Source organism: Argopecten irradians, chromosome 10 (genome assembly GCF_041381155.1).
Source record: "Argopecten irradians isolate NY chromosome 10, Ai_NY, whole genome shotgun sequence".
NCBI classification, from domain to species: domain Eukaryota; kingdom Metazoa; phylum Mollusca; class Bivalvia; order Pectinida; family Pectinidae; genus Argopecten; species Argopecten irradians.
Window position 1 is genome coordinate 18,951,979 of NC_091143.1, and position 27,763 is coordinate 18,979,741.

The following is a 27,763-nucleotide window of genomic DNA, read 5'->3' on the forward strand; positions in this document are numbered from 1 at the left end:
ACAATTTCAGTAAAAAATGGTAAAACTGTGGCTCTACTTGAAGCGAAAAAAGACACAATTTCAAAATGCCCGCCAAATGGGCCATTTCTTAAAATCCCCGTATTTAAAAATCTACTAAAAATAGAAATGTAATTTTTTTGACAAAATTTGCATCTGGCAACTTGCTACAGATATTGATAAATTATATTTGAAAATCTCATAACTTCTTTGATCTATGTTGAAACGAGACTTCAACGGGACTGAAACCTCAGAAGAATACAACCTTAAGATACAAAACACTCTCTCTGATAATGATTAAGCCGTGATTGTGTTATGGGAAGGGACCAACCCATGTAGAGTGTTCCTCCAATTTAACACTCCTCATCATAGTGTTGGAGATTTACTTTGATCTTTTGTATTCTAAGAATATTAAACAATTTTTCTGATAGGAAACAGGAACATAAATGCAAAATTAAATTAATTCTAGTTTTGAGTATAATGTACATAACAGCTGCTACATGTTATTTTCTAACAAGAGGCCCATGGGCCTTAACGGTCATCTGACTATTAGCAAAATACAACATAGTCGTTTAAAGATTTTAGACTATTTGACCATTGACCTTGATTGAAGGTCAAGGTAATTCATTTGAACAAACTTGGTAGCCCTTAATCCCAGCATGCTACATGCCCAATATCAGTACCCTGGGCCTTCTGGTTCTTGAGAAGTCATTTAAAGATTTTAGTCTATTTGCCACCCGTGACCTTAAATGATGATCAAGGTCAATCATTTGAATAAACTTGATAGCCCTTCATCCAAGCATGTCAAAGTAAAGGATTTTTAGCCTATTTTGACCCCTGTGACCTTGTATGAAGGTCAAGGTCCTTCATTTGAACAAACTTGGTAGCCCTTCATCCAAGCATGCTGCAGGCCCAATATGAGTATCCTGGACCATTTAGTTCTTGAGAAGAAGTCATTTAAAGATTTTAGCCTATTTGACCCCTGTGACCTTGAATGAAGGTAAAGTTCCTTCATTTGAACAAACTTGGTAGCCCTTCATCCCAGCATGCTGCAGGCCCAATATGAGTATCCTGGGCCATTTAGTTCTTGAGAAGACGTCGTTTAAAGATTTTAGCCTTTTTGACCCCCGTGACCTTTAATGAAGGTCAAGGTCATTTATTTGAACAAATTTGGTAGCCCTTCATCCCAGCAACCTACAGGCTAAATATGAGTACCCTGGGCCTCCTGGTTATTGAGAAGAAGACATTTGAATGAAAAGTTTACGGGCGGTGCTTGGCGGACGGCGCACAACGGACGGTGCATGATGACAATAGGTCATCCTGACCCTTCGGGTCAGATGACCTGAAAATGTGACATGCATTCTTATCCCTATGAACAGAAACAGAATGCAGCATACTTCATTTTATTCATAATGACAGTATGGATCATAATCCTTTATCTTTTCCTATTATATTAATCCTGATGCAGATCCTGTGTCCAGTCATGCGGTTTCCACCACTCGGAGAACTGTAGAACTTTCTTCCTCTGGTCATCAAAGTTTTCCTTCTGATCTTTCCTCCATATTCTAGGTTCCACATCCAGCATACCACCTATTATCTCCTGAAACATAAGAAATGATTATAACTATCACACATATCACATCTGACGACTGTATAATTGTTTTATTTATCTGTTTAGATTAACTATTAGGGCCCAGATTATCTGTTTAGATTAACTATAGCGCCTAGATGTAAACTCATTCTAAACAAAACAAGAAAGCGGTATCACTCGCCTAAATATTTCATTTAATATGGACATATATAAAAGACAATTTCTACAGAGAAAGAAGGATTTAAAACAATTTACTTATTTCCTTATAAGGATGCCATTCTTTGTGTTAGTGTGAGCCAGATCATTCTAGACTTAACCTTTGATAAAACGATAGTTCCTCTTTCCCCTTTATTCTTGCAAGGATGACGATTTTAGTGAGTTTCTCCTACTATCTCTACTTCTACTGCCTTCAACGAGGGTCAAACTCACCATACCTACAAAACTTGTTCCACTGTCCTCTAAAATGTGTTTTTGAGTATTTGGTTACAATCATTTTAAAAGTTTTATGATTAGTAGCAAATTAAATCTAATTTTTCCAATATCCCTTTTTGGCCCGGTTTACATAAAATTCTGCCTCCTTCCTCATGAATATTTCTGACCAAATTTGGTTAACATCACAGTTAGGTGAGAAAAGAATACCTTGGCTTTCCAAAAGGAAACATGTATATGTATATGTACCTGACTCAAAAAGATAATTGATGCAGCATAAAAGATGACCAAACATGTATCCTTAAACCTACCTTCCCAAAGTACCGAGGGAAAACTTGCTCGTCTTCAATAACATGGGCAAACCCGCCCTGTAATCCAAAGTCCACACTGAAAAATGGGAATCCCTTTGGTACCTAAAATTCGAACAAAAGATAAAAGTTAAAAAGATTATAGACATGTAATCATTCAAATCAATAGACAAGTCAGTGGCGTAGCTACCATTGACGCAAAAACGCAACTGCGTGCACATCAATCAATTCTCAAAAAAAAAATTGTTCGACTTGGGACCCCCTAAAACACAAAAATTCTCGCGCCTTTGGGGACATATACATTTAGAATTTCTAACTATAGGTAATTTTCAATCTGCAATATAAATCAATATGTTTCAATGTTATTTTTTCTTCGCAAAATTACTACGTTAAGAACAGAACGCTTTGAAATCATAAAAATACATCGTAAAACTCATCTCTGCCATTCTAAATCTTATTTTTTTCAAGGAGGGGGAGGGGGACTATCCGGACCCCCCCAAACAACGATTTTCTCGCGCCTTCGGCGTTCGGACTCCACTTTGCGTGCACATTAATTTGCTGCTAGCGATGCCACTGCAAGTACATGTAATTGTAATACTGTATATGCAATCTATTTTTACATTCTCAAGTTTTGTTGCATTTGAAATTTTCATACATCTAAGCAAATGTCAATTAGCATGCATAGTCTAAAAAGAGTGATCCAAAACATGTTCTAAAAGTAGAGTAACAGAGTAAAGAAAGTTTATTTGCACCCTCATAGTGAATGTAAATAGTGCTAAGAAATTGAATAAGCCGTTGAAATATAACTGAACAGTATAAATGTTTGACTTACAGCGTGCCTGATAGTCTTCTTACTCAGGTCGACCACCTTCTTATTCTGGGACCATTCAGTGTCCGATTCCTGGATAGCTTTCTGTAATGAGCACAAGAAATGTATTTAATTTAATCTTTCAGCTGATCAAAACGGACTCAACAAGCATTGTGTAAGATCAAATTATATGAACGACCTGGATTGAAGTGTACCAATGATTTGCTGTAAAAGACAATAGTATTTAAAGTGAACCATTGATACTATTCATTCTTTATCATTTATACCTATATTTCTATACTGTTTAACTCAGAATGTTCTTTTGTATAGGAAAACAACAAAATCAAGTTCACACACATCGTTGTGATAATTGTTCAAACAGTTAAAGTTAATAGTCGGGCAAAGAAAACCAGTCTAAATGCGTTCATTGGCCTTCCAAAAGTTCTCACATATTAATACGACGGTCAAGTTCTGCTTTGTTTCCCAGTTCTGACCATTAAAGTAAAGAAAAGTTGAAAGCATTGAAAGCGAGGCTGTGTGGAAATGTAACCAAGGACATAGTGAGCCGGGAGGACGTTTTAGAATTCCCATACTTTAAATTAATTTCTTCGTACGCAGACAGATTTTGACGAGAGATTTTATTTTTCCATTTCATAAGAAATTATACTGGATACATTCACACCATTTTTACCGACTTTAGCCATCCTTGCCCGACTGTTCACTTTAAATATATATTTACCAATGATGTAATTGATGTTTGGCTAGCCGTCAATAAAACAGCCAGATTACAACAGGTGACTTTCCATTAGAAACAGAACTTTATTAAACACTCAGATCAATATAGAAGATGTTACATGAGTAATAAACATTATGTATTTTGTATGCTAACATTTGGTCTGGCATTAAATGGATACACAGACATGTGCGAACACAAGGCATGGCTAGATACCATCTAATAGTCGGTCAAAATAAAGCATATCAAGCTCCAGTACCCCTGAGCATTCCTACACTGACTAACGCAATACCTTGAAGTAGATAGGAGCTAAGTCCCCCGTCTCTCTAGGCATGGGGACACATTCCAGGTGCATGTGAGGGAAATGTTTCAAACCCATACTCGTCTCCATAAACATCACATCCAGGTCCATACTCTCAAACATCTTTGTCAAGGTCTTTCTAAACAGCTATAACAAAATAAACATCTAGAGCTATATTTTGAAAACCACAAAAGCACAGACTGGTGATCAGCTTATCTAGATTGACACATATGACTGATAAAAAGGATCAATTATATATACCAGGGTACAGGACTTTTTCTTTAATGTTATGTGGCCAGTGATCAAATATGGCAAATTTCCTAGATCTGATTGACAAGTTATTTTCTTTTTGACACTAAGGTTATATGGCCAATAATAACAGTGGAACTCGGTTAATACGAACTCGAAGGGACCGAGATAAAACTTCGATTATCCGAGTGTTCGAATTAAGCGAGTTCTCAATTAAGTTTACTGACGATCTCTTTACATGGTAATTGATCTACTTGCTTGGTGTCGTAAAACGATGTGAGAAAGAAAGATATCAAAATCGTCGATAGTGGTTGCAAAATTTTAACAATAAAACCGAAATAAATCCAAAATATTGATTCATCAACTGCAGTCACAACAATTTTTTCACGCACATAAAAATAACAGACAAAACTTACGTAACTGAGACACATGTGTTCATAGGAAGTTATGTAGAAAGTAATTCTGTGCATGTCAACTCATGATCAAACGATATAGTGGCAAGTGAACAGTATAAAGTCTATTTTGCTGAGTAAAAAGTTCAAAGCACTAGCATTATTCTCACATAAATAATTGTAGCATCGCTCTATAAAAACAGAGATAGTGCACAGTTACAAGTCGTGATTGTATTTGGAACACAGTGCCAGGTGACTAGAGATTAGTTCCGCCCGAGTGATCACACCATATATGTGACCAGAAACATATATACATAGAGATTGGAAACTCCTTCTTTGTCTATGTTGACAGGCAGAGGGACCTCCAGTTTATAGGCATTTTCCCTTGGCTAACTAATTTTAATTGTATTCTTTTAAACGTGATATTTTTGCATCAATTCAAAGTTTAAACATTATATCATGGTTTGATGTGATCAGTTTTCCCAATTGATATTAATTAATATGATTTTCAAAAGTATGAAAATGAGCAATTTTACCTGGTTTTTCGAAAATCAGGCATTCAAAATTGGAAGTGCATTTAAAACATTATTTTTTCTTTCCAAAATCGTACTCAAATCAACTGAAAATTACTTAACTTTTATAACATATCAAAGTTATTCTGCTGTATTTAACTATTTAAGAGTTTATCTAAAAGCCCCTAGGGACATACAGAGGTACATCTGCCCATCGTAAAAATGGCGAAGTTGCCAATCTCTATATATATATGTTTCTGATGTGACAGGCGGCCGATCACGAGAGCACCTGTTTTTTTATCATGTCGCCATTTCAGTCGGGAAATGTTTTTATGTAAGTAACGAACATGTACTGCGGCTTTACACGTGAATATCGCTGATAATTGTTGATACAATATAACTTAGGTTCATTGCTAAACATTAAACAGTTTTTCCATGTTTTTGTAGTTTAAGCGACTTTTGAAATGCGTTTTTACGGCATATTCATGAAAAAGAAATCGGCATTTTCGGCGATCCTGGTGTCCAAAAAATCTCAATTTGAGTTATACGAACATTTCATGTAAGATCTTTGTCATTCGGACCAAAAATTGACTTCATATTATCCGAGTTTTCCGAATTTGTTAAACAAAGATAAAGTAGGAATTCGGCCGGTACCGGCAAAGTACTTCGTATTAAGCCGGGTTGTCAAATTATCCGAGTTTGTATCAAGCAAGTTCCACTGTAAATGAAAAGACTGTGTTCTCTGTACCGTATATGATAAGGCAATTTCATGTATAAATGTATAAAATAAAAATTGTTTACCATTATGTACAACATCGTCGGAAACCATTAAGTCACTGCTTGATTGTGTCAATGATAGAGCGATGACTCATGGGTTTCTGACAATGAATATACAGGTATCTTAAGTTTAATTGCAAATACAACATGTGTAAAGATTTTAAAACATGGTATTGATTTAAGGAATATATATTTATTTTGTTGAGGTTATTTACACGATCTCCATTATCATTATATCCTCGTATCATCAACAAAATAAAAATACATTCCTTATATATACAGTTTTTGAGGCAAATTAATATTATTTAATTCTCAGATAATTGCATACTTTTTATCAAAATAGTCATATTTTTTCCTCTCCCGCTATCGTCAATGAATTCGATTGAACAGCTGATTGTAATCGGGTCATTCATATGTTCCCACCAAGAATGGGGTCATGACCCCACGTTGCCACGCCAGCGACTATTCCCGTAACAATAGAATCTCCAAACGTGTTGTACTATCATTATGCACTGATAATGATAATACTAGAAAGCATGGTTATTGAGCCCATGTCAGAGCAAACTGTAAATATATAAGAAGTACATCCAGGATACATGATCCAAGTAAAACAAGCATGTGTACATTATTACCTGTACTTCATTCCACACATCTTCATCCATCACTGTACTTGATGCCACATGTTGCATGGGAACAACCAAACAGTGACCTTCAGTCAGGGATCGATGATTAGGCATACACAGGTATACCTAAAATAGGAATAACAAATACACAGTTATACCTACGTTAAATATAAATATCACATACTACATAGGTATACTTAAAATTAAAATAACGCAGGTACGTCTTAAATAACACATTTATCAGCGATCATTTGTTCGGAAATGTAGGTATATCTTTAATATAACTAGTTAAACCTGTGTTAGTGATCACCTCCATATTATGGTAATGTGGTTATCGAGACAAATTTATTGGTGACCAAATTGGTCAATTTCAACACTATTTTGGTCTGTGTATAAAGACAACTTGACTATAAATATTTCCTTTTTTCTTTGGGTAATCTTTGCAGGTTTGACGGTAACATATTTGAAACATTTGTATTTGTTTCAACAAAATTATCTTTAAACACTTCTGATAATGTCATCTACATATGTACCCTGGTATTACATTTAAATCTAACTTCAACAGCCTTTTTTTTAAATATTATTCTGTAGAAATTATTTTATAGTGATTACAATTTTTGCATAGCTGGTTATATACGACGGTCAAATTTTTTGTGATTTTACTGGTTTTTAATTTCTACACACCGGCTTTCAAGGTCTATATGACATTTCTATTGTAGATAACATTTTTGAGATTGTAGCAATATTCCGCGAAAATATTATCCCTGCAAAAATAACTAGCTATACAGAATATATATTACAAACATATGTCGTTACATTACCTTTGTTCCAATGGCAATGATCAGGTGTTTTGGAACACTGCTAAAACAGAACTGACATTTCTCCAAAGCAGACGCCATTTTTCTGTGTTCTGGTAAAACATATAAAATATATAAACAAGAGGTCCAGAGGCCTGTATCGCTCACCTGGTTTGTAATGTCAAGTAATGTTCTGAATACAGGTTCATTGTTTCTTTCCTGAAGGAATTTTAATATTAACCTCTAAATCCCCTATTGGGCCCCACCCCTCCTGCCCCTGGGGGATCAGAGCCAAAATTTATACAAGTTCTGTTCCCCTTCCCCCAAGGATGTTTGTGGCCAAATTTGGTTACAATCCATGTAGAACTCTATGACTAGACTAGCGATTTAAGTTTACCTCTATTTCCCCTTATTGGGCCCCTCCGCCCCCTCGCCCCGTGGGGGTCAGAACCAAAATTTATAAAAGTTCTGTTCCCCTTCCCCAAGGATGTTTGTGGCCAAATTTGGTTACAATTCCATTCAGAACTCTATGACTAGTAGCGATTTAAAGGATTTACCTCTATTTCCCCTATTGGGCCCCCGCCCCTCCTGCCTCCGAGGGACCAGAGCCAAAATTTATACACATTTTGTTCCCCTTCCCCCAAGGATGTTTGTGGCAAAATTTGGTTACATTCCATTCAGAACTCTATGACTAGTAGCGATTTAAAGGCTTTACCTCTATATCCCCTATTGGGCCCCGCCCCTTCTGCCCCTGGGGGATCAGAGCCAAAATTTATAAAAGTTCTGTTCCCCTTCCCCCAAGGCTGTTTGTGGCTAATTTTGGTTACAATCCATGCAGAACTCTATGACTAGTAGTACAATTTAAAGGATTTACCTCTAAATCCCCTATTGGGCCCCGCCCCTCCTGCCCGTGGGGGACCAGAGCCAAAACTTATACAAGTTCTGTTCCCCTTCTCCCGAGGATGTTTGTGGCCAAATTTGGTTACAATTCATGTAGAACTCTATGACTAGTAGCGATTTAAAGGATTTACCTCTATATCCCCTATTGGGCCCCGCCCCTCCTGCCCCTGGGGGGTCAGAGCCAAAATTTATACAAGTTCTGTTCCCCCTCTCCCAAGGATGTTTCTGGCCATATTTGGTTACAATCCATGCAGAACTCTATGACTAGTTGCGATTTAAAGGAAATGTTGACGGACAGACTGACGCCGGACGCCGACGGACGCCGGACGCCGCGCCATGACATAAGCTCACCGGCCCTTCGGGCCAGGTGAGCTAAAAATACATAAGTATCAGCACAAATATTGAAGTTTGCTGAAACTTTAATTTGTTATGAGCAGTCTAATGATCAATCTCAGGCAAAATGCATGGTGAGGGTTCATGAGGTTAGAGCCCTTGCGGCTTCTTTGGCTCTCCTTAATGGCAAATAAGCTACCTACACCCATCTTTGAAGCCCCAACAAACATAAGATTTAAGAATCCCGTCTCCCTACCGTACCTCATCTTGTACTCCACAAGGGTAACATAGAGTGGTCACCCTTCCTAAAAAACTGTTATGAAGCCACAAGGGCAACTTGGCTGAGGAGGAAAGGGGAGGAAACAGAACGGTGGGACTCCAGGAAGTTATGGTAAGTATGACATCATCATAATTGGTTTTACATTGAAAAACCTCAATTTCATTTCATTAAATATGTTACCATAACTCTAGTATGAAAATACCCTACCTACACCCAGTGAAATATAAGGTTGTTATCTATCTTATTCCTTTCATCTAACAATGAACTAAGAAAAAGTGCTGATAATTCAGAACCAGTCCTTAAAAGTGATTTCAGAGAAAATATAGATTCTTATTTTATTAATAAAAGTGTTTGAATCACTATAAGGTTCATGACATATATCATGAAGTATTGAAAATGTCTTAACCAATAACTCATGAATGTCCAAATTCTAAAAAAACCAATGCACAATTTCTTCATAAAACAAATAGTCTATATGAAAATATGACAAGGGTAAAAAAGTTCTTTAAATTCAAAACTATAACTTTTTTAATTTTTGCAAAACTGAAAGATAGCAAATGGCCTATGGCCAAAGTGCTTTGATTCAAACATTAACCACATTAGTAAAATATTACCTCCGATTGCTAAAGAGCGCTCCTTTTCTTCGGTACGTGCGTCCGACTGTTTTTTGGATGCTCTCGACATGAACATATCATCTAACTGGTATTCATCGTCTGTCTTCTCAACCGACTACAAGGAACAAAAAAACAGGCAAATCAACGACAAATTAGAGAAGATTAATCAATTCATCTGTGTAAACCTGTACGCAACACGTTCAGAAATGTTAAAATAAAACTCAGTTTGGGAGGTTTGCACATTTCTGTTTTTAGAAAAGAGAAAACATTTTTTAACATTTAAAAACACCTTATAATGAAAATAACTAAAATCATTGATAAGCAACTTCATTTTGCACATTCTTATTGTACACAAACGATGAAAATATTTACCCTTCCAGCCAGTCTAGCAAACATCGAGTTCTGATCCTCTGCCGTACCCATCTTCTCTCGTCTCACCTGTAATCAGAATAACATTTAAAATTATCATGGTTGGCTTGTTGTATCGTCCTACCAACAGCTAAAGCTATTCATATTACATGTACAAAATCTTAAATATATTACAAGGCCACTCATAAATGCTGTGAATGAAGGACTCAAACAAAGGAATAAAGAAATTTGTTTTTCATTTAAATATTGAATTTAGTATACTAAGTGTGCAGTGTTGAATTTTGGAGTTAAACATATATATATTATATATATAAGGTATACCGTATTTATTTTATGATACTTAAAGTTGTTTCAAGAACAATAACTTGAATAACTCATTTTCCTAAAATAACTGAAATAAATTTTACATTTAAATTATTTCTGAAATAACGATTTCAACACCAATAAATCCGGTCAGAATCTGAGTAGAACCTATCATTTTTTATGATTTTTTTTATTAATTACTAAAATTATCATTTTTATCAATATCTCTTAAAAGACAAAAAAATAATAAGTTAACATATCCGTATCTTAATATCCACTTAATATCTAAGAATATTTTTGGAAAAAATTTAACATCGTAGCCAGATACCTCTGCAAAATAAAAGGTACATTATTTTGTTAGTATAACACACAGATTTCTGTTAAATTGACAAGAACGTTAGTCGTTAACATCGAGAAAACTTCATGTAATGCATCGGACTTTAGCAAGTCTTCATAAGCCGAACAGTTAGTGGACATATTATCGTGAAGAACATATTATCATGACTTTTGCTTTGTCGGCTTTTGACAAATAATAAATCATGGCCAGATACTTTTGCCAAATTAAAGGTACATTATTTGGTTACTTATAACGCTCAACTTTCTTTTGAATTCATAAGAATGCTAACATCAAGAAAATTCATGCAATGCATCGGACTTTAGCAAGTCTTCGTAAGGCTACCGTAGATTACAAGGCAATATAAGTTCATTTGTTACTTTAAGTGGCTCGTACATATATAGAGCTATATTATCAGTATATTTTGTAAGTTTTTGTTGATAAATTTTGATTTTTTTTTTTTTCCCCTTTCAATATAACACTGCTGTCGATAAACAAAAGACGCAACTCCCAGTGACAGAACAAGGAAGGAAACCCGTACTCTAAACTATTAACTTATACTGCGCAATAATATCATCAGATATAGTTTGTCAATGAAACCAAAACACAAAAGCTTTATAAACGTTATAGGAACTTTCTTTTGCAATTATCTTCCTAGCATTTGATTACATTAATGGATCAGCAGCATGAATTACATAAAATTGGAAAAAACATACACAATCCAAAATCCTAAAGTCTGCCGTGGAGGGAGACATCGAAGAAGGTGTTATTCGTGATTTTTGGGAGTCAAGTTGACGTGTAGTGAGACCAAAATCATATAGTCACAACTGAACACTCAATGTATGTACATAAATACAAATTAAATGTTTGTTTTTTTTGAATACTAAGGTTCGATTTATTAATACCATCAAGTTGTATGTAAAATGAACAAAACAACTTTTAATTTTCATCGCGGAGTGGTTTTATTGTTTGGATGTGCACAGGTTTGCCGAGCGTACCTAAGAATGCTGTTACACAGCATCAAAAATATACTCTGCATTGAAGCAACAGACTGGGTTAAGATTGCATGAATGATTTCCCTTAGAATCACCAAAGTCATTTTAAGATTGGAATCTCCCTGTAGAAGTATTTGGCCTGTTCATTTAACAACATACAGTATGAGACTGGACCTTTTTGTTTAACAAAGTCACCAGCGAAATGATAATCTTAAAACATGGTATAAAATTTGAAAGCCTATCCTTATACCTGCTATCCTAGATTGTCCTAAGTAGTGAATCAAAAACGCTTTATCTGTTGTTTTAAAACTTACCAGAGTATTTAATTCAAATTTATCATCATCATCAAAGTATCGCTGCCTGTCACCTAGTCAACCTGTCTTGCCGTGAGTGTCCACCTATAACGAACATCACATACCATTTATCATAAAAGTCAACCTTAATGAAATATGTAAAGAGGTCATGTGTGTACACTGTATCAATCTATTAAAATCAAGATCATTTTGAACATTGACCTTAGACTTTAAACATTATTTATATGACAAGCTTCTGTATGAAAAATAAACACAATCTTGGGAAATAGTTGTTCCATTTCCCAAAATCAATCACATACATGTACATCCTTTCATCCGTAAGAGAGCTATTTAAATGTATAAACATAAATAAGATTTTATACTTATCAAATTTTTATCATGACAGTTTGTTTATTTGGTATTGTGATGAAATGTGCATAGTATATTTTTAAAACTGTTTGAATTTCAAACTACTTTTCTAAAGGAAACCATAAATATGGTTAATCATTGTCTAAAACAGAAATAACGTGTACAGTTATCATACATCTAACTATAACTTATTTGGTAATACACTGAAAATGTTCATAATATGTTTTTTAACTTACCTGTTTGACAAACCTATAATTCTTCAATTAAGTGAATGGACTAGTCCTAAACAAGATCCCCCTATTGAGTGAATGGACTAGCCCTAAACAAGTTCCTCCCATTGAGTGAATATGGAATAGCCATTTGAAACATTTATTATATTGATGAATTTTTATCCATTTTACCTTTTCTTTCTTCCTTCTGCGTTTGCCGTGCTCCTTAGGGTGCTGACTATCAGGGAGTGGTCGTACCAACCCATCCCTGCCCGTTCGTGATAGTACCACATTCTCCTCTCCCTCCTCCTCCTCCCCGGCCGGTGGTGGATTATTCTTGTATTCCTCCCTTAGTTTCCTCGAAGCCTCCAATTGCGCTTTTATCTTTGCTGCCATCGCCTTAAATTAATATCCACTAATCATATTTCTGTTAGCTATATTGTGAAACTCATAGCTACGATGATGGAACCAATACTTTGTGTATCAGGTATGACAATGTAACATTAAAGTGTGACTCAAATACAAGAGATCCCAGAGGGATCTTGGCGCCCACCAAAGAATGATCTGGGTCTGACAATGGAAAGAGGGATCTTTTCCCTGCTTTTCAAACTTTTTCAAACACACTATATATAAAATTTGAGACAGATCGCTATAGTACTTTCTAAGAAATAGCGATAACAAACTTTAAGTATCAAAATCCAAGATGGCCACCTGTCGGCCATCTTGTTCACTGATCGGTCCCAAAATGCAATATACACAACTAGGGTCCTAGGGGAACCTACATATGAAATTTGAGACACATCCCTTCAGCACTTTTTGAGAAATAGCGGTAACAAACTTTAACTATCAAAATCCAAGATGGCCGCCTGTCGGCCATCTTGTTCACCGATTGGTCCCAAAATGCAATATGCACAACTAGGGTCCTAGGGGAACCTGTATATGAAATTTGAGAAAGATCCCTTCTGCACTTTTTGAGAAATAGCGGTAACAAACTTCAACTATCAAAATCCAAGATGGCCGACTGTCGGCCATCTTGTTGACCGATCGTCCCAAAATGCAATATGCAAAACAAGGACCCTAGGGGAACCTATATATGAAATTTGATAAAGATTCCTTCTAAACATTTTGAGAAATAGCGGTAACAAACTTTAACTATCAAAATCCAAGATGGCCGACTGTCGGCCATCTTGTTGACTGATCGGTCACAAAATGCAATATGCACAACTAGGGTCCTAGGTGAACCTACATATGAAATTTGAGAAAGATCCTTTCAGCACTTTCTGAGGAATAGCGGTAACAAGAATTGTTAACGGACGGTGGACGGAAGGACGGACGGACCACGGACCACGGATGAAAGGCGATTTGAATAGCCCACCATCTGATGATGGTGGGCAAACAAAAACTCACTGAAGGAAGACATTTTACTCTATTGTGAATAAAGGACCTCTTTCACGAACAATGGAAATTTGCCCACGAACCAATTTTATTAAAACTAAATGTTACATGTAGCAACATTAATGCAAACCTTTGAAATATGTTTAAAAACTTCAAAAGTTCCCAAGGGCCTGTGCTGTGGCCAAATTAATGTTGCCCAGTAGAGGTGTATGACAGGGTTCCCTTTTTGATCCAAAAAGGTATCAAAATAATGTTTTATGTCATAAAACTGAATTATTTTCTGAAGAGTGTAAATAATTACATATTATGATCACAAATATGTGGGCAAAATGTGACAAATAAAATTTTGGCTACATTTAAGGATGTATTCTTCTGTGGTTTCAGTCCCATTGAAGTCTCGTTTCGACATAGATCAGAAAACATTATGAGATTTTCAAATACGATTTATCAATATCTGTAGCATGTGGTCTGTAGCAAATGTTGTCAAAAAATTACATTTCTATATTTAGCAGATTTTTTTTACACAGCGATTTTAAGAAAGGGCCCATTTGGCGGCCATTTTGAAATTGTGTCTTTTTTTGGCTTTGAGTAGAGCCACCGTTTACCTATTTTTTACTTAAATTGTTTTTACTTAAATCATCACAGCGTCAGCATTTTCAGTTGTAACGAGTTAATTTTTGCTGTAAATCTTCACTGGGTTCATGTTAATTAAAATATTGAACATTAATGTGTGAAATGATACACTTTTGTCACTTTATTTCTACATTTAATGGTAATTTGAGCACTTTTATCTTTTAGTCAAAAATATTGAAAAATAACAAATATTTAAATGGGGCAAAAAAGTAAGCACACGGACCCCCCATTTTTCTGCCTGATTTAGAAAGAACAACCCTTTCCCTATTGATATGTGAACTATTGACAAAAGTTTAATACCAGAACTTTTTCTATAAAGGTTAAATTTGACAAAAATGGCTGAAAATGGTGCATTTTTGAGCTCAAAATTAAGGGTAGGGGTAGCATATGTTGTTATTTTGAGAAAAAATATCACTCTTATTAATCATAACTGGTATATTTTTAATGAAGACTACTTGAAAATAAATTCTATAAACATCCATACATATCAAACACCTCATTAGGGGATTATGGCTTTAGATTCTAGTGTATGTGGTCAAAACGGCTAAATTCCAATAAAATCCACGATTTTGTCATTTTGGTAACTTTGAGCGACAATAGCTCAAAATCGAGCACACGGACATATGTTTTTTCTTCCATTTTCTTTCATAGTATGAACTCCTATTTCCAAAAATCTATATGAGAAAAAAAGTTTAATACAAGAAAATTTTGACTTCTCAGAGGAGTACATCCTTAAAGATGCTCCACCGCTGACAACTGGTATTTTTCACTATCAAAAACAAGAGCAGACGATTTAGTATTTTTCTTCGGGTACAAAAGTTACTTACTTTACATCATTACCACCATTAAAAAGTTTGAGCTTCTAATTTTACTTCAAGTTAAAACTATGAAAAATAATTAATTGCATCCCGAAAAAATTCCGTGGCACTATATCTTACATGGAATGAAGTAATGATTGCGCATGCACCAAAGGCGAAATAAATTATTTCATATTATTTTTTTGTGTTAATTAGGCATATATATACACGATTAAACATCAATTATTGTTCAAATGATGAATATCATTTATGCTCTGTCGGCGGTGGAGCATCTTTAAAAGACAGAAAATATCGAAATTTTTGGGTGTTATTTTTGGCCATGTCAATTATTAACAATGGTGATTCACCCACTTCCAGTTTGAGTGCACCAAAAATATTTTCTTAAAAGTTTGCTCATTACCTGAAGTAAATATTGTGAAAATTTCAGAAAAATTGTGGACCGGTAAATTTGTCGTTTAAAGGTTATAATTTAGCAAGGTCTAGTTTTAGCAGTATTCCACTTGGTCGCACCACCCTTAAAATTGAGAAAACAAAGAAAGTAATTGCTTAATCTTATTCAATACTCATTAGTTACATTAAATGTAAAGTAATATATGATTTTATAACCTGTATATTGTAGAATAATCAAAATATTGAATTACAATAACAAAGTATTTTGGATGTTTTAGGGCATTATTGTTCACTTTTCAAGCTAGATGATGGTTGCAACTGTATTCTCAGAAAAATATTCTTTTTATTTACAGCTGAAAGGCATATAAAGTAAAATAATAACAAGATTTAGAAAAAAATCGGTGGGTGTAGATTATTATGTAAGAGAATTAAGTTTTTTACCAATTTTCACACAACCAGTATATTAGTACATATATGTATAATGTTGCTGTTTTCAAAATATTGTGCTTTCAAAGTGTTGGCAATGGCATCAAATCACACCATTACATACAAGTTTTTGTTTAAAAAAAAACATATACAAATTGATTTTTTTTCGTTCAAAATTGTATTATTTTACTATATTAAGTAATTCTTAGCAGTTTTATATTTAGATTATCAGAATTTTCATGAATTCCATAAAGATTAACTAAGAATTTTTTTCAGTTATAAAAATAACAGCATCTTTTATGGTTAATGAAACAGTCAAAAGTTTTTGAGGTCCACAGTTTTATTTTTCATAATTAGCTGTGTTTTATCGCAAACACATCATACTATCATACCGAAATAAAGTACAAAAAAAGTACACTAAAAAAAGGTCAAAAAAAGCATGCTTTTTTTTGACTCAATTTGGAACCGAACTTACCTCCCGGTTCCAAAATGAGTCAAAAAAAGTACAAAAGTACTAAAAACAGGCTCATAAAAGCATGCTTTTAGTACACTCTATTGTTTTACATCATACAGAAAAAGTACAAAAAAAGTACTCTGTGGGGGGAAAAAGTACAAAAAAAGCACACATGACCGTGGCATGTGTACTTTTTTTGTACTTTTTTTCATCCAGAAAAAGTACTAAAAAGTACAGTACTTTAATAGTACTTTTGAAGGTAGGCCAAAAAGTACAAAAAAAGTACTCTATGAGGGGAAAAAGTACAAAAAAAGCACACTGTGTACTTTTTTTGACCTTTTTTCATCTAGAAAAAGTACTAAAAAAGTACAGTACTTTTTTTGACCTTTTTCTATCCAGAAAAAGTACTAAAAAAGTACAGTACTTTTATGGTACTTTTATAGGTAGGCAAAAAAGCACTAAAACAGTACAAAAAGTACAAAAAAAGTACTTTGTGGCGGAAAAAAAGTACAAAAAAAGCACACAGTGTACTTTTTTTGACCTTTTCTTTTGTCTAGAAAAAGTACAAAAAAAGTACAGTACTTTTTTTAGTACTTTTCTATGTAGACCAAAAAGTACTAAAACAGTACAAAAAAAGTACAGTACTTTTTTTAGTACTTTTGTACAAAATTATTATTTTAACAAGCTCAAAACAAATTATAAACTGTATGAAAAATTTACTACTGATGTTGGTGGAGAAGTACCAAAATAATTAAGAATACAATATGAAAACCCAGGTGTACTCTTTCACTAATTTCAAATACTATGATAGAAATCTTATTTATTGATGGTTATAGGTGCCTCAGCTCACCTAGATGGACCTATTAGTATCTCTTATAACACAGAAAAAGTTTAGCAATGTTTTTCTTAAATGAAGATGCAATTCAAGGTTGTTTTTTGTTCAAATAGACTTGTCTTAGTTAGTGCAGTGTTTTTTATGTGACACACAATCCAACCAAGATGGACCCACACATCAAGTTTAAAGATAGTACCTGGACACGGTAATGCACAGAAGAAACAAATAAATTAAGAGCCACACTCTGTTCAATATTAACAACACAGCATTGTATTCAGAGATAAAACATGTGTAAATTGTTGAACATTGGCATCAGGTTTTGTCACAATGTTGTCCACAATATAAATTTCAATATGTCAATGCAATGAAATCCTGTCCAAATCTTTTCCCCTTGATCACTGTCCAGTGCAAGTCCATTACATGCTGTTTTTCATTCCATTTTCCTGGCAGTGAAAGCCTGAAAAAAGACAAAGACTTGTGCTGGAACAATAATGTTTGATGGATATATTAAAATTTCTTATTTTTTTTGTTTGGCTCAAATAAATCTTTGCTTTAATTTTATACCATGCCATGTGTATGTATGTAACAACGTAAATACCTCCATTTATTTTTCGAAGCACCGCCTATATGAACGTACAATGAAGCCAGATACACTCCACACAGGATTACTGAGTTTTAGTGTCTAAAATGGCATCCATATTTTTACATAATTGCTAGTAATAGCAATCTGCAACCAGGATAGATTGAAATATTTACCTGCAAAAGTGGCTTGATGACAGCTGTGGATTTTCAGTCTCTTTGATGAGGTGCATTCATTTTCAGTCATCAGCTATTCATTTGTTTTTGTTGACTGTTTCTTCTTCATAATTACTTTATTCTGAAAAGAAAAAAAATAGGATGTACAATTTGGATACAGTGTGAATGCATATGGTACAATAGTATACTCATAAAAAGTTCACACACATGGCTAGATTAATTAATCAAAAATAAATTTGTAGAACTAAATTATTTAGTGTTTTTATGTACGCATTGGCGCAGCGACGTGCCCTTTTTACCCGACGCCATGCCTCGATCTATAACCCAGCCCTGTTTGTGTCCCCAGTACACGTTTTACTAAACTACCAAAATACCAGGCAGTCGCTTGATAATTATGTAAACAAAAGAGGTATGACCACCACACCCTGACCCCTGATCAACACCCCAGTGACTCTACTGCCATTCTGATAAATAACATTTTTCTCAGAGTGTTAATTCACTTAAATTGTAAGTCTCAATGAAATATTACTTAACAAATCAAAGTACTGTAAGTACTGAACTGAAAAAGCATTGATGTAACAAAATTTTAGTTCAAAGAAGGCAAATATGTCATTAGTAACATTTTAGGGTGTGTATTTTCTTGCAAGTCCCATGTCATTATCAAGTTGGGTTATTTATCTTCCAAATATTCATTTAATTAATTTTGGATAAATTGTTGAGATTGCAGACAATCATTCCTCCTCATATCAAAAGATGAATCTAAAAATTATGAGAAGATTTTAAGAAAATGCTAGAAAATTTCTTTTAGATTTAAACTTATCTTGAACCTATCTTGAATTCAACAGTTTCAACAAATATTTACAGTCAGTGTCATGTGACCTTTTCTCTAATGTTTGAATATAATTGTCTGAATAACAAAATAAAGAAAAAAATTTGTAGTTATGATTATTTGATAATTGATCTTGAGGACAAGGCCATGGAGACCTACAGCTAATAACAATCTGCAGTAAAATGACAACAAGGGAAACATTAAGACTCCATTAAGAAGAAAGTATAATCTGACACATGGATATCCCTTAATGGCATTTTTACAAAGTTCATGGCTTATGCTGCAAATGTTGTTTACAGACCTCATTTATAAGGAACTATGTGCAATGCATATAATATTCAAGTATTTTTTTCCGATGAACTATGTGGTACAGATCTATTACAGGAGGAAAGGGCAAAAGGCAATTAATTAAATAATTTTCAAGAGAAGAAATGAAATGACAAAAACTAAGGGTCAAATGTTCATTTAAAGAATTGATTACTGCATCAAAATCAAAACTGAATTGTTTTGAATTATGTTTATTCAAAAATACAAACATGAAATAACATCACAATACATTATTTTTTTCTAGTTCTCTTCTGTGATACACACAATGTATTCAGGCATATTAGTAAGTAAAGAGCAGTTCTTGATACTTTGCTGCCATATTGAAGAAAAGTCATATTCTTAAAGTTAGATTCAGTATGATACTGTCTCTATATAATGCATAAAATGGACAGTGAGAATTCTTAACAGCATATTAAAACAACCATTCTCAAAATCAGTGTGTTACTTGTATACATTGACATGTACATTGGACCCTCGATAATCTGGACACCTTCGTTCCCAGCCTAAACCGCCCAGATTACAAATTTTCCGGACTGCCGAATTTCGTGTACCCTAGTCAATTTTGAAATTGTCATGTACAAGTTACTCCCATTGACCTTGTAAATCAATGATCGGTTTTTATGTTTATGTACTAAAATAAATACTTTTTTTGTTATGTTCTAAAGGTTTTTTTCCCATTTAATTATGTTAAGAATATGAAATTAACGTACATGTAATCACACATTATTGGCAACTTGTTGTTAATGTCACATTACTTACAACTTTTTATACATGTATTGGTAACAAGATCAGAAACAGTTGTAAAAACATTTGATAGAGGCATCAACTAATGGGAACAACCAAGGGCTATGTCACAAAAAGCGTTAAAATTTGTGTCATTTTGGTGAACACACTGCACAAAGTCAACAAGTAAAACTGTTTAATATGTTTCTGTTGTAGCAAATAAATGAATGTCATTCCATATACAATGTACTTAAATGGCCGTGTCACAGATGTGAATCATTGAAATATACATTGTAGTAATGATAATTCAGGCGTGATGATGGGTAAATAAATTATCAGTTTATATTATAAATGTAGGATATTTCTATATATATCTAAATGCAAAGTTACTCGACACTCGCTAATTGTCATCACTTGATGTTTTGCAACATTACAGTCAATGGGACAGAATTGTAGTTCTGATAATGACCGTCTGTCAGAACATATATAGTGTGTTTCATTCAAGCCAAGAAAACTCTTTTTGTTTGTATGAATTTTACAACAAAACAGAAAGACTAACATGTGAGTCAGTCTGTGAAGTTAAAAGTTTAAACACCTTCTATCTCTCCACATATTGATAACAATCGGCAGTATGTCAAATGGTGACAACTCTTTGCAAAAGTTGCAAATATACTGGATTTACTTTTTTGTATTTTTGTGTTTTAATTGGCATTACGAAACAATGCGAATGAGAAGCGCCAATCCATATGCTTGTTGTCCAGAGCTACATGTATGTTGTCGCAGCTAGTTTAATATATGCCTGGTACATGTAGTCATCCTTAGAATCATTTCACTGCTTCCAAAGTTATCCTGATAATATCCAGTCTTCAACAATTATGAATCTGCTTCAGATGACTAGCCAATGAGTCCTGTAATTATAAAATTTAACGTATATATCAATATTCTTAATTTGTTATAAAAAAAGTTACAGAAATCATCTAACAATGACAAAAGGAAGAAATTGGACTCATGTACACAAGGACTTTGAGTTAAAGATGCTCCACTGCCGACAGAGTATAAATGATATTCATCATTTGAACAATAATTAGTGTTTAATCGTGTAATCGCCTAATTAACACAAAAAATAATATAAAATAATTAATTTTGCCTTTGGGTCAAGCGCAATCAGTACTTCATTCCATATAGGATATAGTGCTACAGAATTTTTTCGGGATGCAATTAATTATTTTATTTATATTTTTAACTTGAAGTGAAATTGGAGCTCAAACTTTTCAACGGCGGTAATGGTGTAAAGTAAGTAACTTTTGTAACTGAAGAAAAATACTAAATTGTCTGCTGCCGTTTTTGATAGTGAAAAATACCATTTGTCAGCGGTGAAGCATCTTTAATATATTAGCATCATAATTAATTTGTCTCCTATATCTGATACACATTGATAAAATACAATGTTTTTTACTGTTAGCAAAACTTACTTTAAACCAAATACTGTAATATTGAGCAAGTGTAAATTTATCATGTATGATATATTACAGTGCACAGGTTATTGTTTATTTTGGTAAGTGTTATTATAAATTCTCTGAATCCATGAAGTTATATATGTAGTGACTGTTTAATCGATGTTTTAAGTTCATACCGCCAATTTCGAAATCCCAGATATTAATTGTCTTAAATAAATCTAGCTTTACAATTCTTCTATTTATCTAAAGAAATTCTGTATTCACATGTGTATTACACACATATACATGTACATATTGTGTATGGATCTATATCATGCATTGTTTTGCCTACAAATAAACACATGCTTTGTGATGTTTATAGACATATTGACAATCTGGTAAATTGACTCTATGCATTAATATTAAATTTGATGTCATCGCATTAGAAAATAATACCAACAAGAGGCCCAGAGGGCCTGTATCGCTCACCTGGTTTGTAATGCCAAGTAATGTTCTGAATATAAGTTCATTGTTTCTTTTCTGAAGAAATTTGGATATTTACCTCTTATTCCCCTATTGGGCCCCACTCTTTCTCCTCAAGGGGTATCAAAGCCAAAATTTATACGAATTCTGTTAACCCCAAGGATGTTTCTGGCCAAATTTGGTTACAATCCATGCAGAACTCTAAGACAAGTAGAATTTTTTAGGATTTACCTCTATTTCCCCTATTGGGCCCCACCCTTCCTGCCCCCAGGGGGTCAGAGCCAAAATTTATACAAGTTCTGTTCCCCTTCCCCCAAGGATGTTTCTGGCCAAATTTGGTTACAATCCATGCAGAACTCTAGGACAAGTAGCGATTTTATAGGATTTACCTCTATTACCCCTATTGGGCCCTGCTCCTCCTGCCCCAAAGGGGTCAGAGCCAAAATTTATACAAGTTCTGTTCCCCTTCCCCCAAGGATGTTTCTGGCCAAATTTGTTTACAATCCATGCAGAACTCTAGGACAAGTAGCGATTTATAGGATTTACCTCTATTACCCCTATTGGGCCCCGCCCCTCCTGCCCCCTGGGGGTCAGAGCCAAAATTTATACAAGTTCTGTTTCCCCTTCCCCCAAGGATGTTTCTGGCCAAATTTGGTTACAATCCATGCAGAACTCTAGGACAAGTAGCGATTTATAGGATTTACCTCTATTTCCCCTATTGGGCCCTGCTCCTCCTGCCCCAAGGGGGTCAGAGCCAAAATTTATACAAGTTCTGTTCCCCTTCCCCCAAGGATATTTCTGGCCAAATTTGGTTACAATCCATCCAGAACTCTATGACTAGTAGCGATTTAAAGGAAATGTTGACGGACGGACGGACGGACGGACGACGGACACCGCGCCATGACATAAGCTCACCGGCCCTTCGGGCCAGGTGAGCTAAAAATGAATCTTGTCAACTGCTAATATAATAACAAACTACTTCAAATTTAAAGTGATATTCAATTTTGTTGCGATGTAATAAAATAAAACGTCGATAATATGGATGTTAGCAGGAATTCACACATACTCATGATGTTGTAAGTTCACTTCATGTGCCGATGTCTGCCAAATAGTTCATATAATAATATACCGACCCATAGGCATGACAGGCAAAGAAGCAAAACGAAATGAAACTTACGATTTTCACTGCTTCTGTCTCCAAATACGAAAAGAATTCCGTAGTTTACTAGCAAGGTGGCTTGCAACATGCAGTGTTCAAATATTCTTCGGTGTTTTTTCAGATATGAGAATGCATCACAGGTCCGCTTTGCGTGATGACGTCTTTGTTTACATTCGGCCGTTTACACTATTGCTGAGTGTCACGATATACCATAGTATCTGTATCCGTGTATTAAATATCCCCTCGTTAATGAAAGGATGCGTTAGTTGACAATTTGAGCGAAATGATAAGGAACCAGCGTGACTCAGAATTTATCGTGTTTGTTAGCTTCTGCATAGATCACCCAGACGCTTGATGCGTACGTAGTTAACAAGCGTCTGTTTGAGTGAGACTTGGTTAAATTCAGTGGGCCATCGTAATGACATGATCACAATACGAACGTACCTGTTCTCCAAAATGAATATCAATATAATACATGTAAAAACAAACAACTTTTGTATCTTTCTTACGTCGGGATGAATTAAAAAATTGTCATTATATAATAGATTATGAATGTATACATCAAACTACAATTAGATACCTACATACCAAAATCCTGACAATTCCTTTATTTAGTGTTACCCAAACCGGATGTTTACATAAATATATATGCAAATGCTGGCGAGAATTAGGCCACCGATCGCTACCACTGATGCAAATTATCCTCACTATTTTTCAATTATAGACGTTCATGCTATAGTTTTTGTAGACATGTTTGAAACTATTCTATTTAATGAAATACCATAGAAGTTGTTTAACTGCACTATGGCAGCATATTTGTTCTAGAAAGAGGAAAAGAGAAAAAATCGCATGCAAATGAGAGGTCAATCGCATTTAAATTTGTGGGTCATCCGGGCCGTAGCAATACTGGAAAAGCAAGCTTTTTCAGTAAAAAGGAATGCAAAGGTTATGTTTAGATGGTAAAATAACTCTCTTTATAATGTTCATACATTGTGTATATCAGTCATCTTAAAATATTTAAATATTCACATGTTACCACCATCCTTTTATTAATATTTACCTGTTTAAATTAGGCATATTAATATTATGTCTTTAATCAGTCTGCCCTCGATCATTATCACACACTGATCTGCAATTTGCCTGAAAGGAAAAATATGAGGTTATATATACATGACCTGATTGTATGGAAACACATGTATGAATGTGTATACACATTTAGATTTAATTGCAGGACTTAATTGACTGATGGACAGCAAAATGTAAATATGATAGGATTACATCATTGAAACATCATACCTGCTTGTCAAAAAAATGTCGTGAAAACAACGATATAATTGAATATGACCATCCAAATCACACTCACATATTTAAGTTAATAATGTTATTTCATTACCCATGTTTTCAAGAAAACAAATATTATTTCCCAATCTAATTAATCACGATGAATAAAGTAAAGTTTAAAAAAAAAAACATAAAATAAATTATGTACCACAAAACGAAATTGTGGGGGATAATGAAGTGAAAATGATATGGAAAGTTCCATAGTTTTTTTAATAAAATTTGTGTCCAGATACAATTTGTTGGATGTTGAATTGATTTATAACATTTAAACACCCCTGCCGTGTAAATTTTCTTGTGATTTGAAAATTGGAAATGATGTTGAAATTTACAACTGAACGGCAATGAAATAATTGCCAAGCCCATTCAAAAAGAAAGCACAGCTATGTAAACAAAAATGATGTCTAACTTATTTCATAAACTGGGTGTTTTTAATTGCATCCAAATGCTTTCAGAACAAAGTAAACAAGTAAGAGAAATGAACTTACCGTAACTCCATCCTCCATCGGTACTGTGTTCACAAGCTAGAGTTTGAGGAGATCGATGGTATTGTAACAATAAACAAAAAATAAATAACCTCGTGTCTCTGTGCAAACATCCTACCTTCTTTCGATGTTGGCCCAGCAGCCAGTTATATTTGTTTGTTTACATTCTGCAATCAGCTGACAGACGTAAACAAATATGGCCGCCAGCCAGCTGTTTCACATTCTGTGTTTCCCGCTCAAATAATCACGTGACAAACACATGTGGGGCCGCTTACGTCTTTCACAAAGGAATGTTGTACTATAATATTTCTAAACAAAATCTCTCAATTCCTCACGTTTTATTATTAATTTAGGACAATGAATAAAAAGCGCAAACAAATGAACTGGTGTGCTGATAAATCCACATTTAGTTGCTGTATTACAAACAGACACCTGTGGGCCTCTTACGTGATTCAAAAGAATGTTGTACGATCTTATCGTCTAAACCAAACCTCATAACTCCTAAATTTTTGTTGAGAGTTTGTGATAATATATCAAAACAGAAAATATATGAACTATTATATTAATAAATCCACCTTTTGACGCGAGGTGTAAACCAATTTATAATCACGACAACAGAGTATTTGTAATAAGAACCATTTCCGGCATGTCGTGAAAAGATCGAGATTTTTATATAAAAAAAAGATAAACAAAACCCCTGTTTTGGCATGGTTTGGAGGAACTTTTTAAAGTATCAATTTCATCGTTGTGATGCTGGAAAGATTATATAGTCACAAGCTATTTATCATCGTATAAGACCATGTGTCTGACCAGAAACATCCAGGCCTACGTAAACATGAGCCGTGAGTGTTTTGTTGGTTAGCCTACTATGATGTCCGAGTCGGTGTAAACAAATGAGTTGATAAAATTCCATTGACAAATTCATCTATGATAGCTTGTATTTCCTTTTACATATAAATCAGACCGATAGCATATTTACGTCAACAGTGTGTGCAACGGAGTATCCCCGGCATGTCTATTTGTTTTGGTTAGTTTGTTGAGATTTTATACTGAAACCATTTAATCATTATATGAGGATGGAAATACTTTCACAAACTATTTATTATCGTATGGAACCATGAGTCTGACCCAGGGGAGAGTTTTGTTAGGTCTGTGCAGAACGACTAATGTACATGTGTTGATTGTAAATCGTTATTGTGTGTGACACTACTGGTCAGAGACAGGCGATTTGTGTGTCAGTGTGCAAGTGACTGTCGATAATTAAGACTCTAATTTTAATGCATCTTATGCTGATCACATAGGCATTGGTTTTATGTAACATATATGTACATGGGCCTAGTGTATACTACTACATTTTAACTCATTTAGAGAGAAAGGGAATTGGAAACACATTTCAATAATATTTTAAGGTGAACACTTATATAAACACATTTCAACAATATTTTAAGGTGAACACTTAAGTGATTAGAAATAATTTAAACATTTATGGTAAAGAAATGAAAATAAAAACTTAACATTAAGAATGTAAAATTATTCAAAACATCATCTGCAACATTCACTTATTAAATAAACATCTTAATTACGGTAGTTGGATTATATTTCTTTCTAATGTTCAGTTGTAAACTATTTTTAATTAAATATTTAATTTTGTTAAAAAAACTCCCCCTAAAAAAAATTGGAGTTGAAAAAAAATCTAATTAAAGAAATAAAAGTACACTGAAATGGTGATGCTGTATGAAAAATTCTAAGTCCCAAAAAAGTACAAAAAAAGTACACAACATGTTTCATACTCGGTGAAAAATTCTAAGTCCAAAAAAAGTACAAAAAAAGTACTCTGAACATTTCTCATTTATCCTGTGAAAAATTCTAAGTCCAAAAAAAGTACAAAAAAAGTACTCTGAACATTTCTCATACCATGTGAATAATTCTAAGTCCAAGAAAAGTACAAAAAAAAGTACTCTGCAAAATGACTAAGTCCCAGAAAAGTACAAAAAAAGTACTCTGCAAAATGACTAAGTCCCAGAAAAGTACAAAAAAAGTACTCTGCAGAATGTTTAAGTCCAGAAAAGTACAAAAAAAGTACCCTGCAAAATTTCAGAGTCCAAAAAAAGTACAAAAAAAGTACTCTGCAAAATTTCAGAGTCCAAAAAAAGTACAAAAAAAGTACTCTGCCCTGATGGTGTGTCCGGAAAAAGTACTAAAAGAGCATGCTTTTTTTGTACTTTTTAGAAAAAGTACTAAAATATGTCACTAAAAGCATCATAAAAGCATGCTTTATTTCGGTATGGGCGGCACGTACTACATTATATCAATCAAAATGGCATGAGGTTTATCATTTCAGGTATCAAGTTTTGATTTTATAAGAAATTTGGTTATCACAACCTGCATTATACATGTCAGGGGGATCCAAATAAATTAATTTATATGTGACACAAAGCTAAGTAATACACTGTATCTAAATGATTTCCAGTTTGATCAGACACTCTCATTTCCTGTTTGACTGTTTCTCCATTATCTCTGTACGATTAATACCATATCCGCCAATTAACATTTTTAGAGATGTTTTTGTCCATAAGGATTACTTCAGAATTACTAATAAATTTCAATATAATTCAAATCTCAAAGTCAGTTTATATAGAATGGAATTAAACGGTTTCATCGCCACACATTCTTTACCCCGGGGATATACACCATGTACATGTACTGTGATCGCAGCCTTTCTTTTGTGTCTAATACTCAGTAAAGCTGTTTAATTTCTAA

General features: G+C 34.1%; 1 protein-coding gene and 1 long non-coding RNA gene across 3 annotated transcripts in view; both read right to left on the bottom strand.

The window, feature by feature from the left end:
• Positions 1–1,384: 1,384 nt before the first annotated feature.
• LOC138333327 (CWF19-like protein 2) overlaps positions 1,385–27,763 on the bottom strand; it is a 35,418-nt gene continuing 9,039 nt past the window's right edge. Inside the window, 10 exon segments of the mRNA XM_069281631.1 lie at positions 1,385–1,597; positions 2,329–2,430; positions 3,158–3,238; positions 4,159–4,314; positions 6,730–6,846; positions 7,542–7,630; positions 9,645–9,759; positions 10,017–10,082; positions 11,960–12,043; positions 12,709–12,915. Of these exon segments, the coding sequence (XP_069137732.1) occupies positions 1,451–1,597; positions 2,329–2,430; positions 3,158–3,238; positions 4,159–4,314; positions 6,730–6,846; positions 7,542–7,630; positions 9,645–9,759; positions 10,017–10,082; positions 11,960–12,043; positions 12,709–12,915 (1,164 nt within the window). The 3' untranslated portion in view covers positions 1,385–1,450.
• LOC138333326 (uncharacterized) lies at positions 17,435–25,415 on the bottom strand. 2 transcript variants are annotated; one of them, XR_011209972.1, is made up of 4 exons: positions 25,122–25,415; positions 24,241–24,320; positions 18,224–18,344; positions 17,435–17,924 (listed from the first exon to the last, which is right to left on the bottom strand). It is a non-coding gene; the product is annotated as an uncharacterized lncRNA (long non-coding RNA). The 2 variants fall into 2 exon arrangements; XR_011209971.1 differs by having other exon boundaries at positions 25,007–25,414.